The sequence below is a fragment of the Poecile atricapillus genome, chromosome W (genome assembly GCF_030490865.1).
Source record: "Poecile atricapillus isolate bPoeAtr1 chromosome W, bPoeAtr1.hap1, whole genome shotgun sequence".
NCBI lineage: Eukaryota > Metazoa > Chordata > Aves > Passeriformes > Paridae > Poecile > Poecile atricapillus.
Window position 1 is genome coordinate 649,717 of NC_081288.1, and position 24,741 is coordinate 674,457.

The window sequence follows — 24,741 nt, forward strand, 5'->3', positions numbered from 1 at the left end:
ACAGGGGGGACACCGGGGGGGCACCCTGGGGTGCTGGGGTGGGGAGCAGGGGTGGCCTCATGAGGGAAACTCCAAGTTCTTCCCAAGGCATCCAGAGCTGGGCCATCCTGGGGGAGCGGGTTGGAGACGTGTGGGGACCCCTGGGGACACCTGGGGACACCTGGTCATACAGGGGGGACCAGGACAGAGCTTGGGGACCCCTGGGGCACGCTGAGGACCCTGATGGGACCAGGACTAAGTCTGGGGACCTCTGGCTGTTGTCGTGTGACCAAGACTGGGCTTGGAAACATCTGGGGACACCCGAACACCCCAGAAGGAGCAGGGTCAAGCTTTGAGACCTCTGGGGACCCTCCCCATACCGAGGTGTTGGGGGGAGCCCTTCTGCCCCCCCCAAATCCCCCAGAGCCCCGGTAATCGGCTCGACCCGGCTCAGGGGGCCGATTAGGCGCTGAGCCCGGTTTAGCCCACCCTAATCCCCAAGTTTGGCCGGGCTGAGCCCTGATCCCCATTAAGCAGCTTTGGGGGCGCAGGGTATATCAGGGGGGTGGGCGTCCCCCCCCCCCACCACCGCCACCATGGACGAGGAGGAGTTCTACCTGTTCAAGAACCAGTCGTCGGTGGGGCCCTGGGATGGGCCCCAGTACCACATCGCGCCCATGTGGGCCTTCTACCTGCAGACCATCTTCATGGGGCTGGTGTTCGTGGCGGGCACCCCCCTGAACGCCATCGTCCTCATCGTCACCATCAAGTACAAGAAGCTGCGGCAGCCGCTCAACTACATCCTGGTGAACATCTCCGTCAGCGGCCTCATGTGCTGCGTCTTCTGCATCTTCACCGTCTTCGTCTCCAGCTCCCAGGGGTACTTTGTCTTCGGGAAGCACATGTGTGCCTTTGAGGGCTTTGCAGGGGCCACCGGAGGTACGAGGGGACCACGGGGGTACTGGGGCTGCTGGGGCCAGGGATGATGGAGTGACCACTGAGGGCTGCTAGGGCCAGAGGTGGCCACAGTGATCTCCTGGGGCTGTGGGAGTTGGGGTGACCACCATGGTCTGGTAGGGCTCGGGGTACTGTTCACCACCAAATTCTGCAAAGGTGTTGGGAGCTGGGGTGACCACCGCAGGCTGCTGGGGTGCAGGCATTGGGGTGACCTTCTGGACCTTTAGGAGTTGACCACTGTAGTCTGGTGGGACTGTAGGAGTTGGGGTGACCTCTGGGGTCTGGAAGTGGGGGTGGCCATTATGTTCTGGGGCTGGGAGAGTTGGGGTGATCACCGTGGTCTGGTGGGGCTGAAGGTGGCAAAATGGGCAGGGTTGAGCCCTGTGATCTGCCCTGGTGGCTGGAGGAGCTGGGGTGACCACCGAGGCCGGAAGGTGGGGGTGAGTCCTACGTTCTACTGAGGTCACAGGATATGGTGTGACCCAGTGGCCTGGGGGGCCATGGGAATTGAGGTGACCTGGAGCTGTGGTGGCCATGGGCGGAACAAGAGCGGCCTCGTTCCCCCAGGGCTGGTGACAGGGTGGTCCTTGGCCTTCCTGGCCTTTGAGCGCTACATCGTCATCTGCAAACCCTTCGGCAACTTCCGCTTCAACTCCCGCCACGCCTTGCTGGTCGTGGCGGCCACCTGGATCATCGGCGTCGGCGTCGCCGTCCCCCCCTTCTTCGGCTGGAGCAGGTGGGGACACGGTGGGCACGGGGGGCAGGGGGTGGGACGGCTCCAGGAGTGGCAAGGGGGGGGTCATGGGGGTGCCACGGGGGTGCCACGGGGGTGCCAGGTGAGTGCTTGAGGCACCAGGGGTGCCCTGGGGTGCTGTGGGGGCACCGGGGGGTGCCACATGGCGCAGAGGCTGAGCACAGGTGCTGCAGGTACGTCCCCGAGGGGCTGCAGTGCTCCTGCGGCCCTGACTGGTACACAGTGGGCACCAAGTACAAGAGCGAGTACTACACCTGGTTCCTCTTCATCTTCTGCTTCATCGTCCCTCTCTCCCTCATCATCTTCTCCTACTCGCAGCTGCTCAGCGCTCTGCGGGCCGTGAGTGCCGGGGGCACGGGGGGACAGGGGACGTGGGGGGCACTGGCGTCAGGCACGGCCGAGAGCGAGGGATGGAGAGCGGAGCGGGGCTGGGGGCAGAAGGGAGGAAGGGAGGGAACAAGAGATGGAGAAGTGACCGGGAGCAGGGAGGGAGAGAGGGCAGGATGGGGAGCAAGAGGGAGGGAGAGGGGACTGGAGGGATGCAGGAAGGGAGGGGAGGTCACTTGGACACGAGCACAGGCAGGAGGGTGGGCAGGGACCAGACAGGGCAGGGGGGTCAGGGGGCTGCACAGGGGACTGGGCGGGGGCCAGCAGCCCGGGCAGTCCCAAGGTGTCCCTGTCCCCGGCACAGGTGGCAGCGCAGCAGCAGGAGTCGGCCACGACACAGAAGGCAGAGCGGGAGGTGTCACGCATGGTCGTGGTCATGGTCGGGTCCTTCTGCCTGTGCTACGTCCCCTACGCGGCCCTGGCCATGTACATGGTGAACAACCGCGAACACGGCATCGACCTGCGCCTCGTCACCGTCCCTGCCTTCTTCTCCAAGAGCTCCTGCGTCTACAACCCCATCATCTACTGCTTCATGAACAAACAGGTGACATCAGCGGCACCGGGACACCCACACAGACACGGAAGAGGGGCCCGTGGGATGGGGGGACACCCAAGGACAGCTGGTGACAGGGGCATCCAAGGGTGCCCAAGGATATCTGAGGAGCAGGGAGACCCAACATGGGGAACACCCAGGGGTACCCGCGTGAGGAGACACCTCAGGACACCCCGATGAGAGGAATACTTTGGCAAGGGGGACACAGAGAAGATGGGGACACCCCAGGACATTGGGGCAACGGGGACATGCAGGGGCACCCAAGGACACCGGGGGAACAGGGACACCTGGGGGTGGCACATGTGGGGTGTAAGGGGCATCCAGGGACACCCGCACGGCACCATAACCCCAGGGACAGGAGATGGGGCCACCGTGGCATCTGAGGGTGGGAGGACAGTGCCAGGGCTGGACACAGGACCAGCGAGACCCCCAGACTGAGCCACCCCCTCTCCTGTGACCCCGTGTCACCTGTCTGCACCCCGCAGTTCCGCGCCTGCATCATGGAGACGGTGTGCGGGCGGCCCATGTCAGACGACTCCGACGTGTCCAGCTCGGCTCAGCGCACCGAGGTCTCCTCTGTGTCCTCCAGCCAGGTCGGCCCCAGCTGAGGGGCTCTGGCACCGCCCCAGCCCTCGGGACCCCCGGCTGCCCCCACAGCAGGGCCGGCACTGCCCCGGGGGCCCCGGCCAGCCTAGGATGTAGCGCGGGTGGGACAATAAACCACGGCCGCGGTCTGAGCGCAACGGGGACCCGCTGAGCACCTGGGACCCGAGGGACAGGGGACCCACAGCACGGGCATCCTAGGGGCAGCTGTGCCCCACGGCCGGCTGGGAATGGGGGAGCCTGGGGCTGGCTGTGCCCATGGCGGGGTGGGATGGAGGTCTCAGTGGGGCTGTTCCCCATGGTGGGGTGGGACAGGGGTCTCGGTGGGGCTGTGCCCCATGGTGGGGTGGGATGGGGGTCTCGGTGGGGCTGTGCCCATGGTGGGGTGGGATGGAGGTCTCGGTGGGGCTGTGCCCCATGGCGGGGTGGGACAGGAGTCTCGGTGGGGCTGTGCCCCATGGCGGGGTGGGATGGAGGTCTTGGTGGTGGCTGTGCCCATGGTGGGGTGGGATGGGGGTCTCAGTGGGGCTGTGCCCCATGGTGGGGTGGGATGGAGGTCTCGGTGGTGGCTGTGCCCCATGGTGGGGTGGGACAGGGGTCTCAGTGGGGCTGTGCCCCATGGTGGGGTGGGATGGAGGTCTCGGTGGGGCTGTGCCCCATGGTGGGGTGGGACAGGGGTCTCGGTGGTGGCTGTGCCCCATGGTGGGGTGGGATGGAGGTCTCGGTGGTGGCTGTGCCCCATGGTGGGGTGGGACAGGGGTCTCGGTGGGGCTGTGCCCATGGTGGGGTGGGATGGGGGTCTCAGTGGGGCTGTGCCCCATGGTGGGGTGGGACAGGGGTCTCAGTGGGGCTGTGCCCCATGGTGGGGTGGGACAGGGGTCTCAGTGGTGGCTGTGCCCATGGTGGGGTGGGATGGGGGTCTCAGTGGGGCTGTGCCCCATGGTGGGGTGGGACAGGGGTCTCAGTGGGGCTGTTCCCCATGGCAGGGTGGGACAGGGGTCCTGGCAGTAGCCGTGCCCCACTGCAGAGAGAGGACAGGTGACAGGAGTGGCTGTGCCCCATGGCAGGGACAGAGGGTGGCTCCCAGGGGGAGCTGTGCCCCACAGTGGGGCAGGGTGGGGGCCTGGAGGTGGCTGTGCCCCACGGTGATGCCATGGCAGGACTCTGCTCCCTCGTCCCCCTCACAGGCAGGGAGGGCAGGGAGGGGGTGCTGCTCTCCATCTGTGGGGCTGGGGTGGGGCCAAAGGCCCCCCATCCATGGGGCTGAGCTCCTCACCCATGGGGCTGGGGCTGGGCCCCCCATCTGTGCAGACAGGGTGGGACTGAGCCCCCCCATCCATGGAACCGGATTCCTTCTGTGGGGCTGAGCCCCCCAAGCCCCCGGGGCAGGACTCCCACGGGCCTCATGTCCCCCCACACCTCCCACACCCCCACCCAGTTCCCCCCACTCACTCCCCTCCTCAGGGGAACCCTTCTGTCCCAGCCCAGGGGGGCTCCCCCAGATCCCGCTTCAGGGGGAAACAGGGAACTGAGCTCCGTCCCCCTCGGCCCATCGGGGGCTGAACAGGTTTATTGAGTTCCAACCAATCCGGATCCCTTCAATCAGCCCGAGGAGAAAACCGAGGAATAAACCCGGAGGAGGCGAAAAATCCATGTCCAGAGTTGTCACAGGGCCCCAGATCCCCCTGGATGGGGGGATGCTAGGAGAGGGGCTGCTGCTGGGCTGGGTGTCTGCACCAGAGGCTTTCCCAGGGTTCCAAAAATCACTTCTGCTGTCCCAAATCATCCCTGGTGTCCCAAACCAACCCCGACGTTCCCACATGACCCCCGGCACCCCCCAAGCCCTGCACGGGGCCACATTCCCGACCCCCTCACCACTGGGGTTAGGGAGGGGAGGAAAAGGAGGAGTAGAAAGAGGAGGAGGAGAAGGAAATGGGAGGATCCAGTCAGCCCTTGGAAACCTTTGGAAAAGGATTTAAAGGAAAACTTGGGAATTTGGAGATGGCCGGGCCCAATTCCACGCAGCTGTGGTGGCTGCAGGGGGACAAACAACACAGAAGAGAGAAAACCCTGGGGATTGTCCCAGAGCGGGCTGGGATGGTGGGATGAGGCCCTCCCCCAGAGGTCTGGGGGGTTCAAGGCACTTGGAGCGGGGCTGGGGGGAAGGGTCTTGCCCAGATCCCACGGGGCAGCGACAGGGGAGGAGGCTCCAACCTCCCTGGGGTCACCTCCGAGTCACCCTCTGAGTCCTGCTGCTGCTCTGACAGTTCTGAGGGTTTTCTTGGGTTTGAATTTTCATTTCAATGTTCACTTTTTATTCCAATTTCACATCAGTGTTTCCATTTAATTCAATTTCACTTCTTTGGTTCTAATTCCGTTTCAATTTCAATTTTCGATTTTGATTTCAATGTTTAATTCCAATTCCATTTTTAATTCAAGTTTCAATCCAATTCAAATTCCAATTTCAATTTCAACTTTAATTCCAATTCCAATTCTAATTTTTATTCCAACTGCAATTCCAATCCCAGTCCCTCTGTGAATTTCCCACTCCCCCCCGGGCCCCGCAGCCCTGGGCAGCCCCGTCGCTGCCCCCGCGCCAGGGGAGCTGTTCCCACATGTGGTAAAACCAAAACATACAAAAATAACCCAAAAGTCATTAAAATCCGGGGAAAACCCACGAGACGAGCCCCAAGTGCCTGGGGAGTGTGGCTTTCCCGAGCCCCGGGAGCCGGGATGGGGCTTCTCCGGCAGAGCGGCCTCGGCGAGGGACGGAGCCCACGAACGGGCGTCGGCGTTGAGCCTAGAACTCGTCGTGCCGCACCAGCGCCTCCCCGAAGTCCGTGGCCTGGCTGCCCACGAACAGGTCTGACTTGTCCACGATCTCCTCCCGCGTCAGCTTCCCATCCTGCAGGGAATGCCACATCCCGCTATTCCCCATCCCGCTATTCCCCATCCCGCTGTTCCCCATCCCGCTGTTCCCCATCCTGCTATTCCCCCACTCCTCCCATCCCGCTATTCCCCCATCCCGCTATTCCCCCATCCCGCTATTCCCCCATCCCGCTATTCCCCCATCCCGCTATTCCCCATCCCGCTATTCCCCCACTCCCCCCATCCCGCTATTCCCCCACTCCTCCCATCCCGCTATTCCCCATCCCGCTATTCCCCCACTCCTCCCATCCCGCTATTCCCCATCCTGCTATTTATTTCCCCATCCCGCTATTCCCCATCCCGCTATTCCCCATCCCGCTATTCCCCCACTCCCCCCATCCCGCTATTCCCCCATCCCGCTATTCCCCATCCCGCTATTCCCCATCCCGCTATTCCCCCACTCCCCCCATCCCACTATTCCCCATCCCGCTATTCCCCATCCCGCTATTCCCCATCCCGCTATTCCCCCATCCCGCTATTCCCCCATCCCGCTATTCCCACACTCCCCCCATCCCACTATTCCCCCATCCCGCTATTCCCCATCCTGCTCTTTATTTCCCCATCCCGCTATTCCCCATCCCGCGATTCCCCATCCCGCGATTCCCCATCCCGCTATTCCCCATCCCGCTATTCCCCATCCCGCTATTCCCCATCCCGCTATTCCCCCATCCCACTCTTCCCCCATCCCGCTATTCCCCCACTCCTCCCATCCCTCTCCCGAACTCCCCCCAGAGCTGCTGGCCCACCTTGTCCTGGTCGGACTCATAGACGAGGTGCCGGGCCTCAGCCTCGGCGTGGTTGTAGTCCGAGGGCAGAATCCAATCCTTGGTCTCCTCCTTGTCCATCTTCCCATCCCGGTTCTTGTCCCGGAATTCCACAAACTGTTCCCGCTCCGTCTTCACCCACTCGGGCTCATCGGCGTCGCCATCCTGGCTGTACATGTCACCTGGGGGAGAGCAGAGTCACAGCCCCATCCCAAGGATTGACCCAAAACCCTGAGTTCCCTAAATCCATCCCCAAAATCCCAAAGCACCACCTGGGTCATGATTTCACCCGAAAATCCTGGATGGAGTGGGGGCAGGTGGGAGTTTGAGAGAGAGAAGAACGCTCTGGGAGGGGAGGGCTGGGAAGGACATGGTGGCAGTGGCTCCCCCTGGACGGGGACACTGTGGGATATGGCCAGGACACGGAGCAGGAGCAGCAGCAGCAGCAGCAGTGTCTCACCAATGTACTCCTCCAGGTCAATGAAACCATCGCCGTTCTTGTCAATGTCCTCCATGGTTTCCTGCAAGAAGATGCGGGTGTGAGCCGGGCCCGGAGCAATTCCTGCCCCTCGGTGACCACCGGCATCCAGAGCTTCCCAAAACGCCTCTGTGCTGGCCCCACCTGCACAACGATGTCCTTCATGTAGTCATACTCCTCGGGGTGCAGGAAGGCTGTGAACTCCTCCTTGGTGGCCGCCAGGTCCCCATCCTTGTCTGCCATCTTGAAGCGCCGCTCGTCCCGCACCATCATCTGTTTGTAGTTGAAGCCATCGTCGGGGTCTGGATCGTCTGCGAGGGAGCACAGGGAGCACTCGGGTCAGCTCCGGCAGGGCAAGGACCGCGGCAACCACCAACGCAACCTCAACCCAACTCAACATTCTCAATTCAACCTCAGCTCAAACTCAACATCCTCTGCTGAACCTCAGCTTCAACCTCAAGACAACCTCAATCTCCCTCAACCCAACCTCAACCTCCTCCTCTAAACCTCCTGAACACAACCTTCTCATCCTCAACTTCCTCAACACGACCTCAGCCTCCTCCACGAAACCTCCTGAACACAACCTTCTCATCCTCAACTTCCTCAACATGACCTCAACATCGTCCCAACCTCAAATTTCTCCATTTCCTCCCTCTCAGCACAATCTCCCAACGCTTTGCCAACAAAAGCTCAGTTGCAGCCAGCACTTCTCTCCCGTGCCCACTCCCAGGAGGAGCTGCAGAAGCCCTGGGATCATGACATTCCCAGGGCTCAGGGGTTTGGCCGGCACGGCCAGAGGCTCAACCTGAACTATTTTGGGAGGGGAATGTGTAAGGGGATCTCACTCGCTGCCGGGGCGGTGGCAGGGCCAGGGTGGGGCACGTGTGGCCACTTGGCACAGCCCAGCAGCAGCAGGAGTGCCAGGACACGGGGCCAGCAGTGGCCAGCAGCCCATGGAGAGCGTGGATCCTGCGGGACACTGCTCTGCTGAAGTTAAACCAGAGGCTCCCTGGGTCCCTGGTCTGTTCCCGGAACAAAAGGCAGGCATTCCGGAGCCCTGATCAAGGGGCTTGGGATCAAGGAGCTCTGGAACATCCATTAAATATCCAAAGATTTTGACTTTAAGGCAGCTCTAGGGCAGAATGAACCCCGAATTCCCCGTTCTGTTCCCAAGGTTTTGCCTTGAGAAGCAGCACAGCCTCAAACAAGGAAACCTTCGGGACTCATTAACAGACAATTTCTTAATTGCTGTTGGGCTAATTAATGGGTTTGATGGGGGAGTGGTGGCGGGGCCAAGTGGATTAAAAAGGGTTAAACCCTCCCAAAGCTCCCAAAGTCACTTCCAGTCTTGGTCCCTGGGCTGGGAGAGCTCTGGGGGAGCAGAGGGACGGGAAGGAGACCGAGCCAGGGCATTGCTCAGAGCATGGCAACAAAGCCACAAACTCAACCCAACATCTTGTCTCCTGGGACAGGCATTCCTGGTCTGGGGTCCCACCGTGGGACTGAGCAATTAACAAAAACAGGAGTGATGATGATGATGATGATGATGATGATGATGATGATGATAATCTGATTTTGAAGAGAGTTTCAAAGGAATTTCCAGTCTCAGATGAAGCTCTTGGACATTTTTCACTTGACATTCCCTGCTTCCCAGGACTCCCCCCAGCAGAACCCCACTCTGCTCCACGACACTTCTGGGGTCCACCCTGTGACTCATCCTGCTTTTGTAATTAATTAATTAACAAAAGCACTCCCAGCACCTTGTTTTGCTGACACAACACCACATTCTGGACCCCCCCAGAGCAGCGCAGGGCGATGCCTGTGCATCCCTTGGCCATGGGCCAACACACAGGAGACACCTCCAGAGGCATTCCAGCCCCACTCTGGCCAGGGACGGGAGCAAGGAGAAGCCAGGGGAACATTTCAGCAGCAAGGAGCTGTGGAGAAGCAATTCCTGCCGAGAGGAGCCAGAGGCAGAGCGTGAGGCAGGATCCTCCCGGCACTCCGTAAGGATCCAAGTATGTGGGAGCAGCACGAGTCGAGGCTCCAGCGGGGCCTGCCAAGGGCACTCGGCCCCCAGCGCCGCTCCAGCTTTGGAATCGGCCGTGCCGGGGGCTGGGCATTCCCCACACGGAACTCCTCCTTCAGCTCATTAAGGAAGTCCCATTAATTCGGGGTTTTCTCATTAAGGCTCTTCCTCATGAACGTTTGTATTTTGCCTTATCCAACACCTGCAGGTCCTAAATGCCGCCCCAGGCTCCTCAAACAGTGCTCAAAAACCCTTCCCAGGACCCCTCTGTCCCCTTCCAGGCTGGATTTACACAGGCAATTAGCCCAGAGCCCAGAAATCCATGGCAAAGGGAGGTTTGGGAGGTGCTGTCCCAGCCCGGGGGCGTCACAGGGACTCCCCCGGCCACCAGCACAGCAAATCCAGATCCTCCCCGATCCCGAGGGAGATGGATGAGCCTCCCGTGCAGCGGCTCCCCCTCTGCACATCCCGCCGAGCAGTTTGACTATTTTTGGCAATATTTAGGAAATTAGAGTGGATTCAACGCCCCGGAGCTGCAGCTCCTCCACCCGGGCCAGTCTGCAGTGCTGGAGGCCAGAGCTGGCACAGTGCTTGAGGGTTTAAGGTTTTAACCCCAAAAGAGCTGTTGCTTCCCTCACTCCCAGGGATGTCTGAAGCCATGGAACAGTGCTGGCCCAGCATGTGCCCCAAAATCCCCAAGTTCTGGGGTCTAACACTGCTCCCAGGACAAGGGAAAGTGATTGAAACCTCTGCTAACCTCTGTTCTGTGGCTTTAGGCACGCAGCGGTGCCAGGGTGGCTCCACAGCTGCAGATCTGTGGGTTCCACCTGCAGGTCCCAAATTCCCCCACAAGCCAGGAATGCCAAAGGACAGGAAACCCCCATTCCCACATGCCACTGATCCCCGAATCACCTGGATTCAGCCCAGAGCTGCATCTGTCACCACGGACATTAATAATGCCCAAGTGTGACTGCGGAGGGGAAAAGAGGGATGTGGGGTGTGTAAATGTCCCCATGGGGAGATTTCCACGCATTTTGGGTTCTTTTCCTTGGATTTCTCTTTGTTAATGCCACCAGGAGGTCAATCTGGAGAGTTGTGGAGATTTTCAAGTGCAACATTAAAGGGACATTTCCTCCAGCTGGCCCCAGGTACAGCAAGGCCATGTCCTACACCACACTCCTGTGCTTGTCCCAGGGCACAAATCCATCTCAGCTCAGCCCAACGCCAGCCCCGCCACCGCTCCACACTCTCAGCCATGGACTCCTCAATCCAGCCCCAAACTCCCCCTCCACCACAGCCCCATCCGGAGCCGTGTCCATCCCGCTGACCGTCACCCCGCAAGCCCGGAGTGACCACCCACTGACCGCCGTGCCACGAGCCCGTCCTGACCCGCCTCGGGGACCCAAAGCAGAGCAGGACACCTCAGCTGCTGCCTCCAAGAAAGGCTCATCCCAAGAGCCAGCACCTACCCAGGATATATCCATAGGTGGCATTTTTATACTCCTCCCAGGAAACAAGCCCGTCCTCGTTGAGGTCATGGCCCTTCCACTGGCGCTCCACATCCTCGTAAATCCAGCGCTTTTGGGCAAACTTGATCCAGGCCTTGAGCTCCTCCACTGTCACAAACCCATCTCCATCCTCGTCTATCTTCCCTACAATCTTCCTGTAGGAAACACAGAGAAACCCAGCAAAGGTTAAAAAGCGGGGAGGGAATGGAAGGGGCAGAGGGGGCAAGTCGAGGTCATCATAGAATTTGGGAGTTCAACCATTTGGAGAGTTTATCCTTAAAACCAACATGTGGTTCAGCTGCCAGAACTTTGGCTCAGACATGAAAATCACCAGCTCAGCCACTTTTGGACCACTCAGGTTTTGGTTTCAGGGTTAATTAAGGGTTTCAGGGGGAAAACTTCCTTTTAAGCCCGTGGGAAATACCCATCCATGCATCCTTGGACCAAGACAGTGCTCATCAGGTGATGAGCATGGACCCATATTTATATTAAAAATGGGAATATCGGCTCTACCTCTCCTGGTGACACCAGGAGAAAGCTGAGGTGGCTCTGGAATTTGCCAATTCAACCATTTGAAGAGTTTATCTTTAAAACCAACATTTGGGTTAGCAAAACATTCAGAAACACTTGGAAAAAAGCGAGCTCAGCTGCCAAAACTCTCTCAGACACAGAAAACACCGGCTCAGACACGGAAATCAAGAGCTTGGCCACTCTTGAACCACTCAGGTTTTGGTTCCTTCAGGAATTATGAATTTTAGGGGGAAAATCTTCGCTGTTAAATCTTAGGAAAGCTCCATCTGCGTGTCCTCCACACGTTTCTGCTGGAGCGGGGGCGTTTGGCCGTGCCGGGGGCAGCGGAGCCGTGCGAGGCCAGCGGGGCTGGGCCGGCGCTGCCCGCGGAGCAACCGGAGCCGCGGCCCCAGCGCCGCGTGCCTCCGTTATTTTTAGCAGCAGCTGCAGGAAAGGCCGGCAGGAATGCAGGATCCAGGGGCAGATGGAGCCGGGGGGTGGGGGCCGTTTGATCCGCGCCGCTCTGCGCCGGGAAGGTTTGGGGCTCCTCGGATGGAAATCAGGGATAACGGTCCCAAAATCTTTTGTCTGGTGGAGCGGGATCCTGGCTTTTTCACTTTAAGGTGAAGGTTTAACGGAAAACAGTCGAGGAATCCTGAGCTCCGGCCCAGGTATTTGAGGAATTTTAGAAGACAGGTGGAAAACATGGAATTTTTAAATTTTAGATCACTAGGGCTATTAATTCCAAAAATATTGACGCAAAGGGAAACCCGGACACTGAAGCCACCTGTGCTCAGAGCCAGGTTTCTGTGTTTCAGAACTGCCTTGGTCTAGGAAAATCAGGAATTCCTCTGTGGCACAAAGGATGTTCCTGGCAATGAGAAGCTGGAGAGAGACTGGAAGAAAAAGAGGAAAAATGTGGAATTCAGTTCTGACAGTGAGGTGCCAGAGTGGGGGCAGTGGGCAGGGCCTGGAGACCTGAGTGATTTTATAGAGAAAAGTATTTTTAAAATATAATAGAAACATTTCAGAACTTTATGTATCAATGTGCAGAGTGTCCCTCCCAATATTCCTGATCAAACACAGAAATATGCAAAATGTCACATAACTATTCAGAATTTTTCATATAAATATATAACAAGTCTATCAATACTATAAATTCTGCATAATGTAAAGTATCACGTGAATATTAAACATTTGCCCGTGAAAATATATAAACCACAAATAAATCTGTCAAATCCTTCCTATTTCAAGGAAAAAAAACCCATTGTTTTCCTCTCCCAAGAAGGTACATCACCAGCAAAGGGATTTTTTAGGGAAAATCCCTGGAATGGAGGAGCAGAGCTGGCAGGGGTTGATGGCCAAGGCATCCAGGTTTTTCCAGGGCAGTTTCTAAGGGGTTAATTAGGGAACAGCTTCCCAGGGAAGTCAAACCCTGTCCAGCCCAGCCGGGCACTCAGGAAGCTCCCAAACCTCCTCCCCACCCTGGGCTGGCACCAGCTGCTCCCGGCTGCTTTCCCAGGGCAGGAGCCACCAAAGCCTCACATTTTCCCAAAGCCCCGCTCTGCCCCGCTGCAGGGGAGGGCAGCAGATGTTGGGGAAGGGCCGGCAGCTGCCGCCGTTCCCGGCTCCAAGGGGCTGCTGCCAGTTCCCTGCTCCCGGGCACGGCGCCCGCGGCTCCCCGAGCGCGGGGAGGGAGAGGAGGCACTGGGACAGTCCTGAGCCGGAGCTCTGGCACAACCAGAGACCCTTCCCTCTGCCCCCTACAGCCCGGAGCTGCTGGAATCGGAGCGTGATCCGGAGTTCCTGGCAGCGGCTCCAGCTCGGGAAGGCAGGGCTCGGCCCCTGCGGATAAAAGCGGGGCTGTGCTGCGCGGAGCGCGTCAAATCTGCCATGGCCCAGCCGCCGTTCCGGCCACAACTCGGCACAACAATGGCATTGAGCCGTGACTGAGCCTGGGATCAGAGCCCTGGGATCAGAGCCCTGGGATCAGAGCTCTGGGATCAGAGCCCTGGGATCGGAACCCTGGGATCGGAGCCCTGGGATCGGAACACTGGGATCGGAACACTGGGATCGGAACCCTGGGATCAGAGCCCTGGGATCGCAGCCCTGGGATCGGAACCCTGGGATCAGAGCCCTGGGATCAGAGCCCTGGGATCGGAACCCTGGAATCGCAGCCCTGGGATCAGAGCCCTGGGATCGGAACCCTGGGATAGGAGTCCTGGGATCGGAACCCTGGGATCGGAACCCTGGGATCGGAACCCTGGGATCGGAACCCTGGGATCAGAACCCTGGGATCAGAACCCTGGGATCGGAGCTCTGGGATCAGAGCCCTGGGATCGGAACCCTGGGATCGCAGCCCTGGGATCGCAGCCCTGGGATCATCAGGACAGAGCCCAGGGGAGGCCGGGGCCCAGCTTCCCTCGGAGTCTGACGCTGCTCCAGGGGCATGGAGACATTCGCTCTGATCCTGCCAGGACTCAAAAAAGCCTCCTGGATCCTGTATTGTGGAGCTTATGGAGCCACCAGGGCCTAGATCCAAGGGATCAAGGGGTTTTCCGGTTTAAATTGTCCCCGGAGGGAGGAAATTCCCTCGGGTCCAGGAGGTGCTGGGGGAGAGGCCAGCACCCCCCTGCCACTGGGGTCTGGATGATCCCCAGGGATGGATGGAACCGGGCACCCCCTGCCCTGCCCTGCCCTGCACATCCCGCTGTGTCTGGGGAAGTTTCCCCAGCACCCACGTGGTTGAGCTTTTCTTTCCCATCAGGGAGCACCATTCCCACAAAACAGCCCAAAATTCACCGTGGGCCGTGGCAGGTGCTGCTCCAGCAGCAGCAAGGTTGGGATTCTAGGCTGAAAAAATCAAGTCTGACTAAAGAAAGGAGAGATTGAGGTGGGATATTGGGAAGGAATTCCTCCCTGGGAGGGTGGGCAGGGGGGCACTGCGGGGGCTCGGGGGTCCCTTCCCACCCAGCCATTCCATGAAAACCCAGCCCAAGGCACCCGGTTGGAAGGTGACTGGAGCACAGCACCCTGAGAAGGGTCCCCAGCTCCCCTGGGAGCCTCTGTCCCCCTGGCCCCGCTGGAGGCTGCAGTTCCCAGGCTGGAGCCTCCTGGAGCCCCTGAACAACTGCGGCAGCAGCTGCTGCGGGGGCAGCCGGCACCACACTGGCCCCACACTGCTCCCGGGAACAATCCCAGCACAGGCTGGGAACATGGATCCTGGGGAAACATGGATCCCAGGGGAAACATGGATCCCAGGGGAAACACGGATCCCAATGGAGACACGGATCCTGGGGAAACACGGATCCCAGGGGAAACACGGATCCCAATGGAGACACGGATCCCAGGGGAACACGGATCCCAGGGGGAACACGGATCCCAGGGGAAACACGGATCCCAATGGAGACACGGATCTCAGGGGAACACGGATCCCAGGGGGAACACGGATCCCAGGGGGAACACGGATCCCAGGGAAACACGGATCCGAGGGGAAACACGGATCCGAGGGGAAACACGGATCCGAGGGGGAACACGGATCCCAGGGGGAACACGGATCCCAGGGGGAACACGGATCCCAGGGGAGACACGGATCCCAGGGGAGACACGGATCCCAGGGGGAACACAGCCAGATCCCAGGGGAAATACGGATCCCAGGGGATGCACAGCTGGATCCCAGGGGATGCACAGCCGGATCCCAGGGGATGCACAGCACATCCTGGGGTCCCAGCAGACACTGGAGGAGGAATCTCCATGCAGGCTCAGTTTTCCCAACTCCCAACCAAGTCCTTCCAACCGAGAAATACCAGTGAGAAATACAGGGGCTGCAGCGGCACCCAGAGAACACGGAGCCAGCTCAGCTCAGCTCAGCTCAGCACAGCCCCCCCCGTCTGCTCTGGAGTTCTGGGGAATGCCTGGCACTGGAAATGGCTCCGGGTGAGTTTTTGGGGAATGCCTGGTGCTGGGCAGTGAATTCCTGGGCTGCACTGGGGGTGGTCACTGCGTTCCCACTCCGGGAAGGGTTGGGGGTCTGTCCTTACCCCAGGCGCTCCTTGCTCTCCTCTGGTGTGAGCTGGTCGAAGCTCTTGGCCTCGTCGGCACCCAGGAAGGCGTCGTGGTCGTAGTCGAAGCTCTGGGCGTCGTCGTGCTCGCGGGCGCTGAGCGGAGCCTCCCGCACCACCCGCTCCTTGCGCTCCGTGGGCTTCGCGGAGCCGCACAGCGCCCACACAGCCAGGCACAGCAGGAGCCGCGGGAAGCGCATCGTGCCGGGCCTGCGGGGACAGGGACAGCGATGTGGGACAGGGACAGCGCTGTGGGACAGGGGACAGGGACACAGCTGTGGGACAGGGGGACAGGGACACCACTGTGGGACAGGGACAGCACTGTGGGACAGGGGGACAGGGACAGGGACACAGCTGTGGGACAGGGACAGCGATGTGGGACAGGGGGACAGGGACAGGGACACAGCTGTGGGACAGGGACAGCGCTGTGGGACAGGGACACCACTGTGGGACAGGGGGACAGGGACAGCGCTGTGGGACAGGGGGACAGGGACACCACTATGGGGCAGGGACAGTGGGACAGGGACAGTGGGACAGGGACAGTGGGACAGGGACAGTGGGACAGGGACAGTGGGACAGGGGCAGTGCCAGGGTTGGAATGGGAAGGGACAGGACTAGGGCATGCTGTCAAAGATAAATGGGGATTAGTGCAGGTTTTCTGGGAAAAATGGGGATTAGGGCAGGTTGTCTGGGAAGAACAGGGGTTATCTAGAAAAAAATGGGGATTAGGGCAAATCATGTGGGAAAAATGGGGACTAGAGCATGTTATTGGGGAAAAAACAGATTAATAATAATACAGATGATGGGAGCAAAGATTATTAATTAATCCAGATTATCTGAATAAAACCATAAATACAGATTGGGCAAAAGTGATGAACTAATGCAGATTGTCCAGGAAAAATGGAGAATTACTGCACATGGAGTAAATGGAGACTTAGTGCAGATTATGTAGGCACAAATTACTAATAAATGGAAATTATCTGGGAAAATGATGAATTCCTGCATATTCTCAGGGCAAATTGATTAAATGATCCAAATTATCAGGGCACTATAATGATATGGGTTATCTGGGGAAAAGTGAATCACTGACGTGGATTATCAAGGCACAGGGATTAATTAACACAGATTATCAAGGCACAGGGATTAATTGACACAGATTATCAGGGTGCAGGGATTAATTAACACAGATTATCAGGGCACAGGGATTAATTGACACAGATTATCAGGGCACAGGGATTAATTGACACAGGTTATCAGGGCACAGGGATTAATTGACACAGATTATCAGGGCACAGGGATTAATTGACACAGATTATCAAGGCACAGGGATTAATTGACACAGATTATCAAGGCACAAGGATTAATTAACACAGATTATCAGGGTGCAGGGATTAATTAATACAGATTATCAGGGTGCAGGGATTAATTAACACAGATTATCAGGGTGCAGGGATTAATTAATACAGATTATCAGGGTGCAGGGATTAATTGACACAGATTATCAGGGCACAGGGATTAATTGACACAGATTATCAGGGCACAGGGATTAATTAACACAGATTATCAGGGTGCAGGGATTAATTAATACAGATTATCAGGGTGCAGGGATTAATTAACACAGATTATCAGGGCACAGGGATTAATTAACACAGATTATCAGGGCACAGGGATTAATTAACACAGATTATCAAGGCACAAGGATTAATTAACACAGGTTATCAGGGCACAGGGATTAATTGACACAGATTATCAGGGTGCAGGGATTAATTAACACAGATTATCAGGGCACAGGGATTAATTGACACAGATTATCAGGGTGCAGGGATTAATTAACACAGATTATCAGGGCACAGGGATTAATTGACACGGATTATCAGGGCACAGGGATTAATTGACACAGATTATCAGGGCGCAGGGATTAATTGACACAGATTATCAGGGCACAAGGATTAATTAACACAGATTATCAGGGCACAGGGATTAATTAACACAGATTATCAGGGCACAGGGATTAATTAACACAGGTTATCAGGGCACAGGGATTAACTGACACAGATTACCAGGGCACAGGGATTAATTAACACAGATTATCAAGGCACAAGGATTAATTAACACAGATTATCAGGGCACAGAGAGTTTCAAGGCCCGCTCCATGTGAGCAATGTCCCGTTTCCCCCGGAGCTGCTCCTGAGCCCATCCCAGAGCTCCTCAGAGCAGCAGCTGGGGCTGGGGAGGGATCTGGGGGTGGGGAGAGGGGTCCTGGCGGGAAGGAAGGAGGGAAGGAAGTGGATCCAGATGGGAGGAATGTGAAAGACAATGTGCAGCACACTCTGCTCTCCCTCCTCCCCACATTCCCTCTCCAGACCTGCTGTGGGTGGAATCCTCCCCACCAAACCAATCCCCCCGGACTGGGACCCACCTGATCAAACCACCCAAACGCACCCGGGGTCAATGGCAGCTCTGGAAGGATTCCAGAGGCTGAGCCCTTTAAATCACAACAGAAGCTCAGGTGTTCCCCACGCTCATCACTGAGATCCCGACTTAGATCCAGGTGTTCCCCACCCTGATCTCTTTAAATTTCAGTCCAGGTATTCATCACCCCGATCTATTTAGCCTTAAATTTTAACCAAGATATTTGTGGGGTTTAACTCTTTCACTCTAAATTTAATCCAGATATTCACCATCCAGAGCTCTTCAATGCAAATTTAATTCAATATATTCCTCATCTTTATTGCTTTAATCTAAATTTAAACTCATCTTAAGATATTCCCCATCTTTACCCTTTCAAATTTACATCCAGGTCTTCCCCATCCAGAGCTCTTAAACATAAAGGTAAACCCAGGTGTTCCCATTCCTTAGCTCTCTAAATCTGTGGTTTAAAATCCAGGTATTCCCCTTTAACCTGAACTCACACCAGGAATTCTGCCCTGGGAGTGACCCAGGAATGACCAGGAGTGACCTGGGACTGGTCCCACGTCAAACCAAGACACTGGAGGCAGGACATGGGAGAAAGGACACGGAAAAGCCCTTTCCTTCCTTTTTTTTTTTTGAATGGGGGTTTATCAGACCATTCAGAAAATCCACAAATTCCAGTTCCTTGGAAGGGGGGGGAGGAGAGGACATGGTGAGGAGATCTGGGTAATAAAGAGTAAAAGTCACTTTTTTAGTGTTTCTGGGGAGCAAAACCATTCCAGGAGGGAAAGGCAGTTCCAGATGTGAGTGGAGCTCTGGATTTCCCTGTCCTGAGGAGCTGCTGCTCCCTCTGGGCACATCCCAGTGGCCAGAGCCTGGCCAGCGTCACGCTGGCCCCAGGATCTGCCCAGCCTGGAGCACACAGTGACCTGCAGTGGGTCAAACAACCCGATTTTATCTCCCAGTGTCCACACAGAGCCCATTTGGAAGTGATTAAAGAGGGACAATCCAACCTCCAGCCGGATCCAGGCAGTGCCAGGCGCTGGGAGGTGCTGCAGGGAAGGTGCTCAGAGAGACCAAAACCCACAAACCAAGAGTTATCCATAAACAATTATCCATAAAAACCTGGCAGCACCAGCAGCTCCTGCTGACCAACGGGATGGGCCCCTGGGTTTTCTGTGGAGATCCCAAAGCAGAGCCCCTCTCCTCCCAACACAGGCCACTGGCAGCACATCCCTCTTCCCCCAATAAAGGGATTTGATGGGGCAGCACATCCCTTCTCCCTCAATAAAGGGATCTCATGGGGCAGCACATCCCTTTTCCCCTCAATAAAGGGATCTGATTGGGCAGCACATCCCTTCCCCAATAAAGGGATCTGATGGGGGAACACATCCCTTCTCCCCCAATAAAGGGATCTGATGGGGGAACACATCCCTTCCCCAATAAAGGGATCTGATGGGGCAGCACATCCCTTCTCCCTCAATAAAGGGATCTCATGGGGCAGCACATCCCTTTTCCCCTCAATAAAAGGATTTGATGGGGCAGCACATCCCTTCTCCCTCAATAAAGGGATCTGATGGGGGAGCACATCCCTTCCCCAATAAAGGGATCTGATGGGGCAGCACATCCCTTCTCCCCCAATAAAGGGATCTGATGGGGGAGCACATCCCTCTTCCCCCAGTAAAGGGATCTGATGGGGGAAGCACATCCCTTCTCCCTCAATAAAGGGATTTGATGGGGCAGCACATCCCTTCTCCCCTGAATAAAGGGATTTGATGGGGGAGCACATCCCTTCTCCCCCAATAAAGGGATCTGATGGGGCAGCACATCCCTTCTCCCCTCAATAAAGGGATCTGATGGGGGAGCACATCCCTTCTCCCTCAATAAAGGGATTTGATGGGGGAACACATCCCTCTTCCCCTCAATAAAGGGATCTGATGGGGGAGCACATCCCTCTTCCCTCAATAAAGGGATCTGATGGGGGAGCACATCCCTTCCCCAATAAAGGGATCTGATGGGGGAGCTGCAGGGAACCGGGAACAGGAACCAGCAGAGGGAAGATGTGGGGTCAGAATGGGGCTCCAGACCTTCAGCTGGGGAGGAACTCAGGACCCCAGCAGGGCTAGGAGGGACACTGATGGAGGACCTTGGGATTCTAAGGATGCTGACAGAGGAATTTGGGATTTCAGACGGGTTTGATGGGCTGTTGATGGAGGAACTTTAGATTCCAGGTGGGTTTGCTGTAATATTGACTGAGAAACCCGGAATTGCCATTGTTTGCTAGGATACTGACAGAGGAACTCGGAATCCTGCACTGGGCCTGGGACTGTGGTGACATTTAGAGGAAAGTGATGGGAAGAAGCCCCTCTGGACACACATTTCCCATGTGGGAGGCCAACAGGATCCCATAAAATACCCATAGACAAGACAATTTGCTCGGGTTTGGGAATCAGCCTCTGTTTTTACGGGATTGATCCCATTGGAGCAGCCAGGGAACAATTAACTGGGACTCCATGGTGCCAGGGCGAGGGTGCGGGTGTGGGAAATGCTGCCCATGATAAAGAGGATAAAGATGTGAGGATGTGGGGGAGACACCGGGAGCTGAAACCCGGGGTAGAACCGGGCTGGTCCTGCCCCAAAGCAGCCACAGAGTTTTGGGGTCACTGATACGGGAGAGGAACACGAGTTTGGGGTGACACCTCCTCTGCCCACAGTCTCCACACAGGGTGGCACCGATGGTCCCACAGCCCGGTGATCCCGGTGATCCCGGTGTCCCCATGGTCCCACAGCCCGGTGTCCCGGTGATCCCAGTGTCCCCACAGCCCGGTGTCCCGGTGATCCCGGTGTCCCAGGGCACCCACAGCCCGGTGTCCCGGTATCCCCACAGCCCGGTGACCCGATGGTCCCGGTGTCCCGGTGATCCTGGTGTCCCGATGGTCCCACAGCCCGTTATCCCGGTGTCCCGGGGTCCCACAGCCCGTTATCCCGGTGTCCCGGGTGTCCCACAGCCCGTTATCCCGGTGTCCCTCCCGGGGGACCCGCAGCCCGGTGTCCCGTTATCCCGGGATCGGTGATTCCCGCGGGCCGGTCCCGCCCGAGTCGCTCCATCCGCGGGCCCGGTGGTCCCGACCGGCCCAGCCCACCCGCCCTGGGCCCGGTGCGCGGGAGGCCCTGGGGCTCAGCAGCGCCGAGCCCCGCAACGGGACGGGCCGCAGGACTCCCGCCCGTTCCCATGGAGACCGGGCCCGGCGCTGCCGCCGCCGCGTTACCGCCACAGCGGCCCCGCAGAGCCGCTCCCACCGCTCCTTCTGGCCCCGAGCCCCGGCCCCAACCCCGGTGCCCATCCCGGTCCCCTGCCGTCCCTCACCGTCCCCACCGCCGCCGCCGCTGCCGCCGCCGCTCCGCGCACCGGAAGTCGGCGCCGCGCCACGCCGCACGGCCCCCCGCGCGCCCGCCGCGCCCACCAATCACGGGAAGGCCACGCCCCCTCCTCGGCGCCGCTCCGCATTCCGATTGGTCGCTTCTGCCGCCACTCCGCCCCTTTGCCCGCCCCCGCCCCGCGCTCCGCCCCCCTCGCCCTCCCCCGGCCACGCTCCCTCCGGCCCCGCCCACCCCGCCGGGGACGCGGGCGCTGATTGGCTGGAAAGCGCCACGTCCTCAGGCGCGCGCCGGCCGCCGGCCACACCCACCGGGGCGCCCAGCGCCGCACTGCGCACGCGCGTGAGGGACGGGTAGAGTCACGTGGGTGAAAAAGGCGGGAAAAGGGGAAAGAGGCCACGGGTCCCTCCCGGTCACTCCCTGGTCACTTCTGGTCATTCCTGGTCACTCCTGGTTATTCCCGGTCACTCTCTGGTCATTCCTGGTCACTCCCGGTCATTCCTGGTCATTCCTGGTTACTCCCGGTCACTCCTGGTCACTCTCTGGTCATTCCTGGTCACTCCCGGTCACTCCCTGGTCATTCCTGGTTACTCCCGGTCATTCCTGGTCACTCTCTGGTCATTCCCGGTCACTCCCAGTCACTCCCGGTCACTCCCTGGTCATTCCTGGTTACTCCCGGTCACTCTCTGGCCACTCTCTGGTCACTCCCGGTCACTGGTCATTTCTGGTCACTCCCGGTCACTCCCTGGTCATTCCTGGTCACTCCCAGTCACTCCCGGTCACTCTCTGGTCATTCCTGGTCACTCTCTGGTCACTCCCGGTCACTGTCTGGTCATTCTCTGGTCACTCCCAGTCATTCCTGGTCATTCCCAGTCACTCCCGGTCACTCTCTGGTTACTCCTGGTCACTCCCGGTCACTCCCTGGTCACTCCCGGTCACTCTCTGGTCACTCCCGGTCACTCCCTGGTTACTCCCTGGTCACTCTCAGTCACTCTCAGTCACTCTCAGTCACTCTCAGTCACTCCCGGTCACTCCCGGTCACTCTCTGGTCACTCCTGGTCACTCCCGGTCACTCCCGGTCACTCTCTGGTCACTCCCGGTCACTCTCTGGTCGCTCCTGGTCACTCCCAGTCACTCCCGGTCACTCCCGGTCACTCCCAGTCACTCCCAGTCACTCCCTGGTCACTCCTGGTCACTCCCGGTCACTCCCGGTCACTCCCTGGTCACTCCCGGTCACTCCTGGTCACTCCCGGTCACTCCCAGTCACTCCCTGGTCACTCCCGGTCACTCCCAGTCACTCCCTGGTCACTCCCGGTCACTCCCAGCTGTTTGCTGTGTCCCAGCTGAGGGCTGGGCTGCCATGGAGCCACAGTCAGTTACTTGTGCCCACTCAACGTGCCCTGGACCGGCCCCGCAGGGATCTCAGTTCCAGCCCCTGGCCCTACACAGAGCCCTGAACACACGGAAAACCCCGCTGTGAGCAGCCGTGTGCACAGAGGAGACCCAGAGCCCTTCATCTTCACTCGAATGAAGGGAGAGCAGCCAGGGCCACACGCCCGCGGGATTTTCTCTCTCGAGGTTTTGGAGGGCGCAGCCTCCTCTCGTCCCAAACTCCCGTTGTTCCTCTTCCTTTCCCCATCAGCTGAGGTACCGAGAGGGTGGAACCTTCCACATCTTCCCCCTTGAACCCGGCATCTTACCCCAAACTTCACAAGTTGAGGCTTGGGCAGACCTTGTCTGTTCCAGGAGTCAAAGCTGGCTGTAACAAACCCGTGCCTTAGAGCTGGTACAGACATGAAGAGCCATTTCAAAGATGTTAACAGCCGTGCCCTCACCCATAGAATGTTTTGTAAAGACATTAGCACACACCTTTGATATCACAAACAATCCCAGCCTGGGCATCCCTGGGATCCGAGCTCCGACAGCCTGGGGACCGCGACCATTCCCAGTGCCCAGCACCCTCTGGGGGAGAGCCCTGCCCTGACCTCCAGCCCAACCCTGCCCTGGCACAGCTCCAGTCCTTCCCTTCATCCCGAGGGGTTTATCTGAGTGGGCTGGGCACTTTGTCCAGAAAGATCTGGAGACAGATAGAACTGAAATACCTCAAACTTCAAGAAAGACATTAAAGGTCTGGAGGCCCAGGAAGAGCTCTGGGAGCTGGGAAGGTTCTGGAGCCCCAGGAAGAGCTCTGGGAGCTGGGAAGGTTCTGGAGCCCCAGGAAGAGCTCTGGGAGCTGGGAAGGGGCTCAGCCTGGAGCAAAGGGGGATCAGGGGGACCTTGTGGCTCTGCACAAGTCCCTGGCAGGAGGGGACAGCCGGGGGGTCGGGCTGTGCTGGCAGGAACAGGGACAGGAGGAGAGGGAACGGCCTCAGGATGGGCCAGGACAGGCTCAGGATGGGCCAGGACAGGCTCAGGGTGGGCCAGGACAGGCTCAGGGTGGGCCAGGACAGGCTCAGGGTGGGCCAGGACAGGCTCAGGGTGGGCCAGGACAGGCTCAGGATGGGCCAGGACAGGCTCAGGGTGGATCAGGACAGGCTCAGGATGGCCAGGACAGGCTCAGGATGGGCCAGGACAGGCTCAGGGTGGATCAGGACAGGCTCAGGATGGGCCAGGACAGGCTCAGGATGGGCCAGGACAGGCTCAGGGTGGGCCAGGACAGGCTCAGGGTGGATCAGGACAGGCTCAGGGTGGGCCAGGACAGGCTCAGGATGGGCCAGGACAGGCTCAGGATGGGCCAGGACAGGCTTAAGATGGGCCAGGACAGGCTCAGGATGGGCCAGGACAGGCTCAGGGTGGCACAGGACAGGCTCAGGGTGGGCAGCAGCAGGAATTTCCCCATGGAAAGGGGGTCAGGCCCTGGAAGTGCCCAGGGAGGTTTGCAGTGCCCATCCCTGGAGGTGTCCAGGGAATTCCTGGAGGTGGCACACGGGGCTCTGGGCTGGGGACAATGTCAGGATCAGTCACAGTTTGGACTTGGTGGTCTTGGGCTTTTCTAAGCCCATGATTCTGAGATTATGGAAAAACTTTACTGAGATCCAAAATTATTTTTTTCTGGCTTTCCCTGGATCAGCTCAGGAGAGCCTTGTGGCTCAAGGTAAAGAGGTTTAGCAACCAGGACGTTCTCTGGTGACTCTGTGGCCTCAGCCTTCCCAAGAACTGCCAGAGGAATCTGGGACAGGGCCCCAGAGGGATACCAACAGTCCTGGGGCTTGCAGGTTGTGCCTCTGGCCCATCTTGAAAACTGGGATAACTTTTGCCAGCTTCCAGTTGATTTTGGTTGGAAAAGTCTCCATGACCATTGAGTTTCACCAGCACTGCCAAGGCCACCACTGGCCCTGTCCCCAAGTGCCACTTCCACACGCCTCTGAAATCCCTGCAGGGATGGGGACCCCACCCCTGCCCTGGGCAGCAGTGCCAGGGCTGCACAGCCCTTTCCAGGA

At 58.4% G+C, this 24,741-nt stretch overlaps 2 protein-coding genes across 2 annotated transcripts; one reads left to right on the forward strand and one right to left on the reverse strand.

The window, feature by feature from the left end:
- Positions 1 to 145: 145 nt before the first annotated feature.
- LOC131591726 (ultraviolet-sensitive opsin) lies at positions 146 to 3,247 on the forward strand. Its single transcript, XM_058862713.1, has 5 exons — positions 146 to 918; positions 1,504 to 1,672; positions 1,864 to 2,029; positions 2,382 to 2,621; positions 3,116 to 3,247. Exons 1-5 carry the CDS (start codon positions 576 to 578, stop codon positions 3,236 to 3,238), a joined length of 1,041 nt encoding a protein of 346 aa, XP_058718696.1. The 5' UTR covers positions 146 to 575; the 3' UTR covers positions 3,239 to 3,247.
- Positions 3,248 to 4,767: 1,520 nt separating this feature from the next.
- On the reverse strand, positions 4,768 to 21,407 carry LOC131592168 (calumenin-like). Its single transcript, XM_058863486.1, has 7 exons — positions 21,291 to 21,407; positions 15,491 to 15,721; positions 10,902 to 11,095; positions 7,548 to 7,714; positions 7,386 to 7,446; positions 6,908 to 7,107; positions 4,768 to 6,138 (listed from the first exon to the last, which is right to left on the reverse strand). Exons 2-7 carry the CDS (start codon positions 15,709 to 15,711, stop codon positions 6,034 to 6,036), a joined length of 948 nt encoding a protein of 315 aa, XP_058719469.1. The 5' UTR covers positions 15,712 to 15,721; positions 21,291 to 21,407; the 3' UTR covers positions 4,768 to 6,033.
- Positions 21,408 to 24,741: the final 3,334 nt, after the last annotated feature.

Excerpts from the sequence above, each read along its gene's own strand:
- LOC131592168 (XM_058863486.1), bottom strand. The coding sequence starts at position 15,711 with ATGCGCTTCCCGCGGCTCCTGCTGTGCCTGGCTGTGTGGGCGCTGTGC. Across the intron at positions 11,096-15,490 it reads GAGAGCAAGGAGCGCCTGGG|GAAGATTGTAGGGAAGATAG; the intron begins GTAAGGACAGAC and ends TGTTTCCTACAG. Across the intron at positions 6,139-6,907 it reads ATGAGTCCGACCAGGACAAG|GATGGGAAGCTGACGCGGGA; the intron begins GTGGGCCAGCAG and ends CATTCCCTGCAG.
- LOC131591726 (XM_058862713.1), top strand. The coding sequence starts at position 576 with ATGGACGAGGAGGAGTTCTACCTGTTCAAGAACCAGTCGTCGGTGGGG. Across the intron at positions 919-1,503 it reads CTTTGCAGGGGCCACCGGAG|GGCTGGTGACAGGGTGGTCC; the intron begins GTACGAGGGGAC and ends TCGTTCCCCCAG. Across the intron at positions 1,673-1,863 it reads CCCTTCTTCGGCTGGAGCAG|GTACGTCCCCGAGGGGCTGC; the intron begins GTGGGGACACGG and ends CAGGTGCTGCAG.